We start from the raw sequence: 14,512 nt of genomic DNA on the forward strand, positions 1-14,512 counted from the left end.
CATGCTACAATGTAATACATATGAATTAAAGTACACCAGAAAATCAGGTATAATACGAACAGTTCACCCCTTTTTCAAGTCATGAAAAAGGGGTGCATATTATACCATACATAAAAGTATGGCTGCTAGTCAATTGCTCGAATATAGGAGGGAGTTGTCATATATCCTCGCTTCTCAGGCCCGTCAGTCCTTTCTCAAGTTGAAGGCGTTATATTACGAACACGGGGACAAGCCTGGAAAATATCTAGCTAGGGCTCTCCGCCAGCGGCGTAAGTTGTGTTACATCCCTCACATTCGATCTCAGACGGGCGTCCTCCATAGACTGCCTCATACCATGATGGATGCATTTGTTACGTATTACTCTCAGCTGTATAATCTCTCTTCGGAGGGTAGCTGTGGTCCCCAATCCCGGAGGTTGGAGTTGATCTCGGAGTATCTTGCTAAGCACTTATCCAGGAAACTTACTCCTCAGGTTGCGGAATGTTTGGAGGCCCCTATTTCTCTACTCGAGCTAGAAATGGCGCTTAAGTCGTCTAAAGCTGGCAGGTGTCCGGGTCCTGATGGCTTTCCATTACTCTATTACAAGAAATTCTTCGACATCCTGGGCCCTCACCTGGTGTCCTCGTTAAATGCCTTGGTTGATCGTCACGATTTTCATGCTGACTCTTTGATGGCCACCATTTCCCTGATTCCCAAAGAAGGAAAAGATCCGGAGCTGTGCAGCAGTTTCCGGCCGATCTCCTTGCTTAATACGGACCTCAAGCTGTTCTCCAAAATTCTGGCTACCAGATTGAAAACCCTTGTCCCCCAGTTGGTTCACCCGGAACAGACCGGTTTTGTGATGGGGAGGGAGTCCAGGGACAGCACCTTCCGCGCTCTCAATCTCATTCACGCTGCGTCTACTATGGGGAAGAAGGCTGTCGTCTTGTCAACCGAAGCTGAAAAGGCGTTTGACAGATTGGACTGGAACTTCCTGTTTGCAGTTCTAGATCACCTGAACTTCGGCCCTAATATGCGTCGCTGGGTGCGGTCCCTGTACGCTCGTCCTTCTGCCAGGCTTAGGATCAACGGTGTCCTGACGGAGTCCTTCCCCATCTCTAACGGCACCAGACAGGGTTGTCCGCTGTCTCCCCTGCTTTTCATACTAGCGCTTGAACCATTCTTGGAGGCTATCCGACATCATCCGGATATTATGGGTTTGGAAATTGGCAACACTCATCATAAAGTGCTTGGCTACGCCGATGACCTTTTGTTTATTATTTCTAACCCGACTGTGTCGCTCCCGAATTTCCTTCGAGAATTTCACATTTATGGCGAGCTTTCGAATTTTAAAATCAACGCCTCCAAATCGGAGATTATGAACTTGACTTTACCACGGTCGCAGGCCTTACAGCTGGAATCCAGTTTTCCTTTCAAGTGGTGTGTCGATAGACTCAATTATTTAGGAATTTGGCTCACCAGGGATCTGTCCCTCCTGTACTCTGCCAACTTTCTCCCGCTTCTGTCCACGTTACGGGCGGATCTCCGTCGCTGGTCGCCACAGTACCTATCTTGGTTTGGTAGAATCAATGCGTTGAAGATGAATGTGCTGCCTAGGATACTTTTCCTCTTTCAGACTATTCCAATTCGGCTCCCACTGGCCTTCTTCGCCTCACTGAAATCCATGTTTTTACAGTTTGTCTGGTCCGACAGACGCCCTAGGACGAAGTTCTCGACTTTGATTCTCCCCAAGTCGGCTGGAGGCGCTGGTCTGCCTTGTCCACGCACGTACTACCATGCCTGTCACTTGCTGCGAATCCTCGAGTGGTCACACCGACCCCCGCATAAATTATGGGTGGACATTGAGACCTGTTTAGTAGGCCAACAAGTGTGCCGTCTTCCCTGGCTGCCACTCTGATTGCTGCTACGCTTTGGACTATCCATTCCCTTCACCGTTCCCGAGATCTTACTACCTATCCGTCTCCTAAGACACCCATTCGACGCAACCCGGATTTCCCTCCCGGACGGGGGGGGGCTCCTTTCTGGGGTCTTCCTCTGCTGACTCTACTCCTCTATCTCACTTTTTATCTGGAACCCAGCTCAAGTCTCTGGAATCCATTCTCGGGGACCGCACCCCGTCGGCTGTGGATCGCTTCCACTACTTGCAGCTTTCCAGTTTTTGGCGGCGCATTCGTCGGAAACATGCTCTCGCGAGAGATCTTACTGCCTTTGAACACCTGTGTAGCGGTGCTGCCCTTCCTGCCCACGGCATCTCCATTTTGTACCTGTTGCTGATCCAGAAACAAGGGAATGCACCTTTGCGATTCCAGGGGTTCTGGGAGCGAAAGTTGAACACCTCTTGGACTCAAGCAGAGTGGGACAAGATGTTTGTTCTCACGCACAAAAGCTTGCGTGCTACCAAAGCTCAAGAAACCTCATATAAATTGCTTACTCAATGGTATATGACTCCAGTTCTCCTTCATAAGGCTTTCCCGGATGTGTCGGATGTGTGCTGGAGGTGCGGGACAGCCCCTGGTACGCTGCTTCATCTCTGGTGGGATTGTCCCATTATCGTCCCGTTTTGGTCACAGCTGCACAGGATCATCACGCGCCTTACAGATAACCCACCTCCATTCTTACCTGGCCCATATTTGCTCCACCATACTTCTCAACCTATCTCTAGCTATAAAAAATCTCTGGTTCGCCATTTACTTACGGCGGCAAAGTCGCTTATCCCTCTCCATTGGAAATCTGTCACACCACCCTCTGTTGGTGAATGGATTGCTCAGGTTGAGAAAATCCATTCGCTCGAGGAATTGGCGACGCATTGGGAGGATCGCTCCGTGAGTTATTCCCAGACTTGGTTTCATTGGCTGTCCTTTCTGGGGGAGGCTTCCTCGAGTTCCTTGCTCCAAGTGTGAGGCTCTTCTTCGTGCCTACCCTTTTGTGTGAGGCTCTTTTTCGTGTTTGCCCCTTTCTCCCCCTTCCCTCCCCCCCTTTATTTATTTATTTTTTGTCGTTGTTTGTGTGTGGGTCATTGTTTTTGGTCCCTTGTCACTTCTGTTCGTCCTGTTCTTGTTTGTTGCCTTTGGTTCCTCTTCCACTCCCCGTCTTGTCGGGCCTTTCCCTCTTTTCTTCTGATGCTCCTTTTCATGGTCCTCTGTCTTCCTTTCTCTTCACGGCTTTCATTTTCCCTTTTCCTTCTCTTTTTTCTTTTCTCCTTCTCCCTCCTCTTCTTTCTCTCCTTTTCCTCTTGTCTTTCTCCTTCTTGGGAGGTCCTGTTTTGGGTGCTGTTGGCTCTCCTTGCGGGGAGCTTACTTTGTACTTTCTGTACTTTGTAATTTTGATGGTTCGTGACCCGCTGCGCCGGGTACTTTTTTGTTATTTGTACCTTCTTGTCCTACTTCTGGACTCCCTTTTATTTCTGTTTCTCTTTTTTGAAAACTTAATAAAAACGAATTTACAAAAAAAAAAAGTATGGCTGCTAGCAAGCCCTCTCCTCCAGTGTTTTCCATCTGTCCCACCATACAGTCTGGGATATTGGATATGACATTGTATCCAAAATACTATAAAATCTTGGGTGTAATGAGAAATCGGATTGCCAATGGAATCAAGGAGGGTTTTCTCTTTTCTTTGGCGTGTTTACCATTTTCTGCAACAAGAACTGGCAGCAGGCATGCATTGTAACTTGGATGAACTAAGTTACCTCAGTGCTACAGAGATATAACATTTGGGGGGAGTCATAAGACACCATGAATATTTAGTTTGCTCTGGAATGAACAGACACCTATATTCAAGGAGACAGTTCATAGAAACTTGTATGTGCTGCACTTGTGGGTGGCGTGCTTCAAGATATTGTGTGAACACAAAAATGCAAGATGCTTTCTCTAGGAAACCCAGGCATGATGTCAGGGCACATACTGAATCCTACAAATAGATGCGTGGCTTGTGATTTAACTATTTTGCACAATTATTCAGCATTTACAAACTGAAAGAAGTGCTACAGGTTGCCAACATGAATCTTTGGTACTAAAAGACTCCCTGAACTAATACAGTAGAAAGAATGTTCAAAAAACTCATAAAACAAAAATGAATTTTATTGTACATACTATTTTATTTCATAAAAAAAGAATATTAATATGACAGTTTAAATAAAGGTCACATAATGGTGTGTCTGACCCCACTCAATAAAAGAGGATACAGAACTGAAACTGCTGGTAAAGTAACATCTGCATGTAATGTGAAGACACAAGACATATTTTACAACCAAACCACAGATACATGTACATATAGGTATACACGTGTACACAACCCTTCTTGTTTTGTTATCCACCTATAACCATTCCTTACTTATAACTAATTCTCAATACAATGCTCAGTGCAGAAACATATTACAATAGTATGTAAACTGTAACTTTCTAATGGTTTATGAACTAATGGGAGATGCTATTCCTCAACTTTTTTAAAGCCAGAGTTTGATTGTTGCGTATTTAAGACACGATTCAACTTAAGACAACATTAAATCTGTAGGCTCCTTGTACTAAGGATCTATGTGCTGTGATGATTTGAAGGTTCTTATTTCAACTGCATTTAAGTAAAAAAAAACCAGTTCTGCGGAGAAGTTCTAAATGTAGCGCAATGGCCAACAAAATATTCCTGCTGATTGCTCCAGATGGTAGCCCCTTGGTGTACAACTGCTTTTTATAAATCTCTGTTGAACAGCCATCGCTCATATACTCACTCAAAATGCTAATGCTTGTTAGCGAGCTGTAACATCCAAAGCGCATGTACAAACCCCAACATTCAGTTCCCTTTTCTGTATAGAGACACTAATTTCCATCATCAATGACTCAATATACCAATATATTTTTGCATGCAGCTTAAATATGCCCTCTCCTATGTAAAAGAGCACTTGTTTTCAAGGTTAAAATCAATTGGTTTGTGTGTGTGTAAATGCATGATATGGTATTTTAATAAATATTGGCATGCATGTTCTTTTTTTACATGTTTATTGAGTTGGAATCCTTGTATATAGGGACATTATATGCATAAGATGCTGTTAATTTATGCAGGGAAGACAATGTAATCTATTCATTGCAGCAAATGCATAGGTTAAAATATATTTCACCAGCATACTCACTGGTTCACATATATCAAGATATTTAGCCAACTTACTACCCAACCCTGGACTAAGTTCAACTTTGGGAGTACATTTTCTTTTTTTCCCCAATCATTACACTGTACTTGTATAAAATACACATATTTACATATCTAGCACGTTTTTAGCACAATGTGAAAGAAAGCGTCATGATCTTTGAAGTAAACCCCACTCAACCATTTTTGTCTGACTTGTGACCTCAAAACCTGGCTCAACTTAAGTTAAGAATGAAGAAATTCAAGTAGGAGTAAAGTCAAACTACTTGCATGTAGTGCTTTGATCCTTCCTTACGTGGCTGGTAACATTTATAACTCTGAACATGATCATTGTTAATCCGAATGCTTGTACTTCTTCACAGAGACTAATCACTGGTGGTATAAAGCATTTAAGTACATAGTGTACATTGATGTCCTTAATTATGATGCGACTCTTGATTTGCAATGTAATATAATCAACTTAGAGTGCCAGTAAACTTTTTAAAGTAAAACAACTTACGTTACACAGTTTATTTAACAAAGGAAGAGTTAGCAGGATATTTATGGTTCCAACTCTTTTACATCATTACCAAGGGGCAACACTGGCAAGTTTCACCTGCAACATGGAATGAGTTGGCCCCGTATAATGCATAGTTCAATGAATGAGGATAAATCTCACTGATCTAACTAAGCATTGCACAGGGCCAGCTGAGCACTATCTGCAGCAAGACACTGGACCTTTATAATGTGCTGTAAAAGACTAAACACTACTATGCTCCCTTTATCAAAAAACGCATTGCTCATGAGTCGTTTTTTTCAAATTTAATTTAACATTTTGAAACACTTGTAAAGCAAAATGAGTGGACCTCACTGCACTAGATAATGTCAATGTTTGTCTGCATCACCTCATCGAAACCAGAAATAAAAATTAGTTGTCCTTTACAGGAGAGAGGTCAGTGTTTTTAAAAGTTTATTGGCTCTTAAATTATTTGCACATTGATATATTTATGTATCCATCTAAAAATCAACTGATCAATTAATTAATGACTTAGAATTAATACGGAGAAGACATAACTATTTATCCTCACTATGCTGATATGTTTTTGTTTTTTTAAAAAGCCTTAATTTTTTGTTGACCGTTTTTCATCTGCTGCAGTGTACGCACACGTTAGTATAGTCCCCCCCCCACTAATAAAAAGCCTTGTATGCATTTAAGTGTTTTCTTTCTGACTGACAGTTTGTGGTGGCCATAAGATATTTGCAAAGTCAGTCACACTGATTCTTCAAACCACGGCGTTTGCTGAAGTGATGTAAATATGTTTGCTTTACAAAAATTTTTTGTATATTATATCCTAACAAAAACATGTACACATATGGGTGACACATTAAAGGGGAAGTGATCGTTAAGATGTTGTATGGGTCCCTCACTGAACAGGTGCCAGACACTGCTGTTCTCTGTATATCAACAAACATTCACTGTTCTCAAGCTCTCTCCTACTCGGTATTATGAAACAATACCACAAAATAATCAGATATCTCTATGTGATTTAAACAAAACCATATCTTTGTGTGCAAGCATGGTTTCCCATACTGACATTACAGAGAACGCTAGGTTTTTTGTTTTTTTTTTACAATAGAACTTGCAATGATAAAACAGTCCCTTATTCAAAATACTAAGTCTTCGTTTGGGTACATTGGGGTTATTAAGGTAAAATTAGACCAATTATGGGAAGGAGTACTAAAAAAAAAAAAGTGATTTCACAGTGATTTATTTCACTTTGAAATCCTCCAAATGTAGTTCTTTCCTTGAATAGATGAGCTTTTTCTTGAAAAATATAGTCCCAATTGGTCACCCATGAGCAATTTTAGCAGAGAGACTTTTATTAGACACTGAAAATGTTAACCTATAAGCACTTTTGGTGTGAGAACTTAAAAAGGTGATCTCATACTAAACAACTATCACCAATCCAAAGCAGCTACTTTATGGCCAACACATTACCCTGATGCTTCAGACTCCATAATGTCTTTGAGCATAAGAATACATTGCTCCACTAAACATAACCAATACATATATGAGATTATTTATGTTTTTGGTAAGATCCATTTGTATCAAACTGTCTATTTTCCATTTCCTACAAAGGAATTATTTAAAGTAATTTAATATACTCAGCATCATTTCTTTTCTTTGTACCATGCACACATCGAATGGCCTGTTCAAAATATCCATATATAAGCAAGATATATGGGATGCTGCACATTTTGGTATGGTTATGAGGAATGGACATGGGCTGACTGAAAAAATGTAACAATGGGCCATTATCCAACATATCACATCATATTGATTCCTCTATATATGATGCAAAGTGTTTTCTGAAAGACCAAAAAGAGTGCTAAAATCTGCCTGATAATAGATATCAGCTCCAGTTCAAGAGTCTTAACACAATGTGTGCATTAATGGAGTCATTAAAGAAGATCTCCTAAATTAATCACAAACAATGATCTAATAGCAAAACTGCACCGGACACATTAATAAACTGGAAACTGAAAAGAACTAAAATATGTTCCTGGTTTTCTAGCACAAGAAGGCAATCCTCAACTAATGGTGACTTGAATCACCTTACAAGTCCAGCTCCAGGTCCTCCAACTCTTCCTCTAACACTTTCCTTCGTCCTATTTTTTCTAGCTGCTCTTTGGATGGTTGTTTGATTTCACCAGAGTCTATTTTCTGTTGTAGTTCCTCCACCTGACGAAGCTTCTTTCGAAGATTCTTGATTTTCTTGGCTTTCTCTGCTGATTGGTTCTCACCATTTGCTGCTGTGTCCTTCTGAACTGGTGCTTCTGAAATGCTGACCTTTCCCAGTTCCTGCTGGGCCTCTTGAACCGGGTCTCGCTCGAGTTTCTCCTGCTTCCTTTTCTCTTTGCGCTTCTGGTTTCGTTTAGCCACTTTAGACAGGGTGCTATCACCTTCTGGTTTGGAACTCTGCTGGGCAGGGATATCACTATTGGAAAGTCCAGGTGGCAAGGAGGGTTTACTTTTGAAGAACTTTACATACTTGTTCTCGTAACTGCAAGAAAGCAAAACCGATCAGCTGCACTTTGTAAAACGATACAACACCAAACTTAAACAATACAGGTATTCAGTATTTTGTTCCCTTGTGTCACAGTTCCTTCAAAAGGTAACAAGGTCATATCCATGGACACTGGTTACCAGGGTTTTCTGTATCAATCTGTGAACAGTTTTCTGTATCAACACTGGACACGTAACCTTAGGGGCAGACTAAATCAGAAAATCTTATCTGATTATTTCAACTGAGTTCAAACAGATGCAGATCCTAACAGCAGTTGACCAGGAAGCACCTTTGACTTCCATGTCAGGGTATTGCTGTACTCAGCAGGTGCAGCTCAACACAAGTCAAGAGTGTTCTTAGTTCTTTCACACATCCACTCAGAAAAAACCCCACTGAAACTGCAAAGTGGATGTGAAAAAAAGCTCTCTCTTTTGTTACACCAACTTTGAAAGAAGCTGGCGAAGAATCAGCTGCATTGAACATGAACTAATTAGGTTCCCTCTGCTGTCTAGTTTTTGAAAATGTAATAGTTTTATGGGGGTTAACTGAAATATGGGACTTCTGCTGTGCATTAAATGAGAAATGGACGTAACAATTCCAATTCCAGAATTGGAAAGAGTTTGAAAACGATAATGCACCTTTTCCAATTCTGATCCCGCAGCCTCCAAAAAACATGCCATACCAATGCATGAGGTGTATTGCTGTAGTGGGGGGGGGGGGTGTCTCTGCAGGCTGGCGGATGATCATAGGTGTTGGAATTATACAGAAAGGAGTCAAACAATGAATGAATTCTGATCCCGAGATGTAGCTTTAAAATATGTATATAGTGCAACGGCAGATACATACACAGGAACTTCTTCTTGGGGCACATATCCCTCCTTTACTTTCCTTTGCTTCCTCCATGTGCCATCTGGACGCTGAGTAGCTGCTATATACTTTCCTAACAAAAAAAGGATTATAGAAATACATGTATTAGTCCAACAGCAGCTCCCCTGTAAGTTCACATATGAATGGTTATAATCAGCGGGTTGTAATGTACATTTGCACATTAAACCACTCTGTAAAATAAACACTTGGATATAATACACGTTTTTATAAATGCAGTTACACTGCAGATCTATCCCAATGCTTTGACCGTGGATTTATTCAATAACTATTTTACTACAGAAAAGAACCGGCTGCCCTAACATAATAGAAACCACATGCAAAAAGCTAATACCGGAAGCCTGGAGGGACCAACATTTTCCACTCATAGCACACGACGCTGGCCGTAAAGAAACGCGAGTTGATGTTGGTGTGGAAAAGGATGGAGGTTTGTCACACAACACAAATGAGGATTACGGTGTACCAACAGCGTAAATACACAGCGAGCGTATCGTATTTTGCACACAGGGTACCGATAATGCGGGATGCACGCTACAAAGAGCACAATGATGAGGAAACGGGCTATCCCACCCCTCAGAAAGCAGCATGCGGGGGACTGTCCGATACGCTGCACGGAACAGAATGGTTCCGTGTCATATGCTATGAGCGCGAAAGCCGGTGCAGGCACACATACCCTCTCCCAGCGCTGCACTTACCGGACTCATCGGTCACATAGGGAGTCGCCATGTTGGTCCTCTCACCTCCTTCACTTCCGCCAACCCTCTGCGTGACGTCACAGCATTGTGCCAGAATGAAATCCACGACCTCGTGGACGTGGTGATAGTTATTCCTAAGCGGCCTCGGTTTGTTGAGACATTCTCAGGAAAAGTTTCATTTATAATGCATTATGTAGTCTGACCGCATGCCCGTGTATAGGGATTTGCTAAAAAAAAATAAATTTCAGCAAATAGTCCGCTTTATTTTTTAGTCATCGAACAAAACAAAACCTTTAAGTTTCTGGGTGTATCTGTCAGTGTCTGCTTTTACGCCACGTGACAATTATTAGGCGATCCCAGCATAAAAAATGAGGTCATTAGAAATAGATTCATGGGAAGGGCTAAATTTTTAATTGTTTATTCAATTAACATATTTAAGGACAAAGTACGTGGTTCAGGGCAATAAGTATAACAGCCTATACCGCTGAAATCTTACAGAGTGACAGAACGGAAAATTTGTATAAATCTACCGCTTTGACTACTACATCCAGCTCTATCTATGTTTATTCACTGAATAATGCTTAAAAAAAAAAAGCGAAGTGTTTAAGAATAAAGGTAAAAGGAAATGCATTTATTAGCCCCTTCCTTGGTACCTCAAGTCCCGGAGCGATTTTGCCGTTTTTGCAGTATGTCGGTTCAGCGATTATTGTCCTTTCCTGCGAATATAGTGTACCCATGTGAACTATATATTATTTTTTTCAAGGAGAGATAAACCAAAAATACCCACAAAAGTATATATTTCTGTAAAGCAGACATCCCAGACTATCAGGGGTATTTGGGCACTCTTCATGCAGCTATTTGGCCGCCAATCACTGTCAAAGGTGGCCTCAGAAATGATTTTCTGCGCCTTTTTTCAGTAACGCTTCTGTGTTGCTTAGATTTTTTGCACAGGGTCTCCTGATTACGAAGATGCCCCACATATTTTTTTTTTCTTTCTAGAGGGACATATCCATCCCTTACATATAGTACCCTATAGGGTAGTATTTTTTTATACTTATGGCTTAACGGGTTTGGGGGTTGTGAATGGGGGCAGGAGGGTTATACCTTTTTAGATGTTGTTTTATGGCAATGGGATGTAAGGGTTTTTTTCTTTTTATTATTATTATCTTTGTATCTTTGTATTTTTTTTTAATTGCACTCTTATCAGTGCAGTATGGTTAGAGGTCCTCTTAGCATGTACACATTTTACCACCAGCCTTTGTCAAAGTTTGCAGTAGTATCATCCGCAGTGGCGAGCGAGCGGTCACAGCACATACTGGGTTGGGTCTTACTGAATGCCTCGCTATCGAAATGCCATTTGAAAACTCTTTTAAAACCATACAATGTATGGTGGACGGGGAGGGGGCAGACATGGCCCCTGATGCTGATCTCGGTGTTGCTGAATGCCTCGACATCGAAGGATTACAACAACACCGTTTGGGTGCAGAAAGCAAACGTAGATTGCTTTCTGCACCCATTTAAAGCCATGATGGTTCTGGCACGTCAATTGTCACTAACTGGATGTTAGTGCGTGACGTCCCTGGACCATCAAATGTCATCAAGGGGTTAATAATAACAACTTAGACCTTCTTCCTACTGGCTGGGCTCTTAGCCAGGGGTGCATAGTTGTTATTATCTTTTATTTATAAAAAGCCAACAATTAACACAGTGCTTCTTACAATACATACACTACATGGACAAAAGTATTGGGACACACCTCTTAATTATTGAATTCAGGTGTTTCAATCAGACCCTTTGACACAGGTTCATAAAATCAAGCACCTAGCCACGCAGTCTGTATTTACAAACATTTGTGAAAAAAAATGGGTTGTTCTGAAGAGCTCAGTGAATTCAAGCGTAATGGAATCAGTGTCCATAGCCGAGTAGCTGAATGTAAGCCTCACATCAACAAGTACAATGCCAGGCGTTGTCTCAAACGGTGTAAAGCCCGCCACCACTAGACTCTGGAGGACTGGAAATGTGTTCTGTGGAGTCACAAATCATGTTTCTCTATTTGGCAGACTGATTAGCAAGTCTGGGTTTGGCGAATGCCAGGAGAACGTTACCTGCCTGACTGCATTGTGCCAATTCTAAAGTTTGGTGGAGGAGGGATAATGGTATAGGGCTATTTTTTAGTGGTTGGGCCCCTTACGTCCAGTGAAGGGAAATCTTAATGCTTCAGCATACCAACCATTTTGAATAATGCTATACTTCCAACTTTGTGCGAACAGTTTGGGGTAGGTCCTTTTCTATTCCAGCATGAGATTGCATGATTGCATGAGTTCAGTATGGAAGACCGTGACTGCCCCGCAGAGATCTGACCTCAACCATATTGAGCACCTTTGGGGTGAGCTGGAACGGAGATTGTAAGCTATCATTAAAAATGATGAGTTTCTCAGCCAGCTTCTACTGACTGGGCTGCAACCTGGCACCTGGGAATGTTACATGCTGCCTCTCCGAGGTGACCTGGTGCCTTGATTTGTCAAGCCCTAACACATACACAATCACTCTAATGCCATATTTAATCTAACACTCTAACATCATACCTAACAAACCCCTCATTCACTCTAACATCATACAATAACACATACATGCTTGTGCCAGGCGCCACTAACTCTAAGCTCAAACCTGACAATCTAACACCATATGCTGACACACACTCATACTAACATCCCTACACACTCTAACATCAGGTACTAGTGCCGACAACATGCAAACACAAGCTAACACTATATACTGACACATGCTAATGCTGTACAGTAACACACACACTACTAACACCATACAGTAACACATACACTCACAACATACACATACATATACACGCTCACTTTGCCTCTCACACCTCCCCTCTCACAGCTTTTCCTCTCTTGATATGCTATAGCAGTTCTTCTCTTGATCTTCCACTCTCCGTATAACATTTCTCCTCCCTCTACCTCTTAACTCATGCATGGCCTTTATCATCAGCACAGCTCACATTCTTCGTGCAAGCTGCTGTGCATCTTCTTCCGCTGAGATGGATGCACAGGTAACCCCCCGACTCAAGTGCACCAGGCAGCTTTGAGCAAACATTTGAGCAAACTATGTAATAAAGAAATTATGAAATTCTGAATCATTTAAATAACAATCACACTTATAATAAAATGTATAAATATTCATAAACTAAATATTTTTTTAAACAATGATTTGAAATATGACAAAAATTAGAAATTACATTTCTGAATGGATAACCTAATGGTAAAAAATGGATTTCTTGGCTATGAGGGAACACCACTACAAATGGATAGGTGAATTTGTTGCGATATTGTAGTTGGCCTCAGTTTTTATAACAAACTTAAGAAAATAATTATCATTGGCAGGTATCAGTCATTATTTTTTACAAAATTAATAAATTACAATATTTTTTACAAACGATTATAGCAAATCATTGATGCAATAATTGTTAGAATATTCACAATACTGGTGTATTCTGAAGTTAACATAAATAATTTTTATTAGACGGTTGTTGTGTGACTTTATTTTATACTGCCCTCTTGTGCCCATAGTTAATATCTGTTTTTTTTTTTAGTAAAGGTCACAGCAAACAGAATAAAATACACAAATGCCAATATGGATATACATTTAAAGGGACAGTCTAGTGTCCCATACATAATGGAAGTGCTTTCTGATCACACAGCTGGAAAGTCCTGTGATACTGCATGGAACTCACATGTGCATGGAAAATAATATTCAGGAGATGCATTCATCTAAATGTATATCTTCCAATGCAAATAGCTAGGCGATGGAGAAAGAAAGCAAATGCATAGAGGGAATGAATACTTGCATTTGCACAAGAAGCCCTGTTAATTTAAAGATGGCTCTCAACCATCATTACAGTGCATATGGTGGCTGAGAGTCCCTTCATGTTCAGAGGTATTTTAGAGGAACAGCATCTAAACCCTTTAATAGCACTTTTTAACTGGGTTTTGTGTGCTTCCATTTGTCATAGTCCTTGCATTTTACTTTTAATCTTAGATTTGTGAGCTGTTTTTATATTCAACTTTTTAAAGTCTCTTGGTTTTTTTTGCCCCTTTTCTAATTTAATGTAGGTTTATTTGCTGACTGAAGCTGTCTTCTGTCACTAGAGGGTACAATAAACCCCCTAAGGACCGGGCAATTTTTTTGTACCCTTCATGATTGAGGCTGTTTTAGCACTTTTGCGGTGCTCGTGTTTAGCTGTATCTTGCTTGGAAATGTAGCTGCTGTGGCCTCTTCCCAAGTGGACTCCTCATAAGTGGATAGTTAAGAGTTACACTGGACTATCCAGACATCCATCCCAGGGTCCTAGCTACCTTTTCTCCTGTGCCCTCTGGAATGCACGCTCCGTGTGCAATAAACTAACTGCTGTCCATGAACTTTTCATTTCTAACCACCTTAGTCTTCTAGCACTCACCGAAACATGGCTGACACTACCTCTCCTGCTGCTCTCTCCTACGTTGGCCTTCGCTTTGCTGCTTGGCTTTCCAACTTTCTTTCTTCCACCATCCCTACACTAATCCTAAGGGACTTCAATATACCTATACCCAATCCCCCACGCCGTCTACCTCAGCCATGGCATTCCACACAGATGCGCCTCGCTCAAAGGTGTTCACGTACTGCTGAGCGCCTGTGGAGAAAGTCTCGTTCACCTGAATACTTTATTTACTACAAATTCAAGCTCTATTCCTATACATC

The 14,512-nt window shown here is 41.2% G+C and overlaps 1 protein-coding gene across 2 annotated transcripts; it reads right to left on the bottom strand.

Moving 5' to 3' along the window:
• Nucleotides 1-6,330: 6,330 nt before the first annotated feature.
• PYM1 (PYM homolog 1, exon junction complex associated factor) lies at nucleotides 6,331-9,832 on the bottom strand. Of its 2 annotated transcripts, none has more exons than XM_053455654.1 (3): nucleotides 9,761-9,832; nucleotides 9,027-9,120; nucleotides 6,331-8,177 (listed from the first exon to the last, which is right to left on the bottom strand). In XM_053455654.1, the coding sequence occupies exons 1-3, from the start codon at nucleotides 9,789-9,791 to the stop codon at nucleotides 7,730-7,732; spliced, it is 573 nt and encodes a 190-aa protein (XP_053311629.1). In that variant the 5' UTR covers nucleotides 9,792-9,832; the 3' UTR covers nucleotides 6,331-7,729. The 2 variants fall into 2 exon arrangements, with proteins under 2 accessions (XP_053311629.1, XP_053311628.1); XM_053455653.1 differs by lacking the exon at nucleotides 9,761-9,832 and adding an exon at nucleotides 9,400-9,448.
• Nucleotides 9,833-14,512: the final 4,680 nt, after the last annotated feature.

This window comes from Spea bombifrons, chromosome 2 (assembly GCF_027358695.1).
Source record: "Spea bombifrons isolate aSpeBom1 chromosome 2, aSpeBom1.2.pri, whole genome shotgun sequence".
In the NCBI taxonomy this organism is placed as follows: domain Eukaryota; kingdom Metazoa; phylum Chordata; class Amphibia; order Anura; family Pelobatidae; genus Spea; species Spea bombifrons.

Bases quoted from the DNA above. Each gene is read 5' to 3' on its own strand.
- PYM1 (XM_053455653.1), bottom strand. From the start codon at position 9,433: ATGAGTGGAAAATGTTGGTCCCTCCAGGCTTCCG. The intron at 9,121-9,399 runs GTATTAGCTTTT...TTTTTTTGTTAG, and splicing joins TTGGTCCCTCCAGGCTTCCG to GAAAGTATATAGCAGCTACT. The intron at 8,178-9,026 runs GTATGTATCTGC...GCTTTCTTGCAG, and splicing joins CCCCAAGAAGAAGTTCCTGT to TTACGAGAACAAGTATGTAA.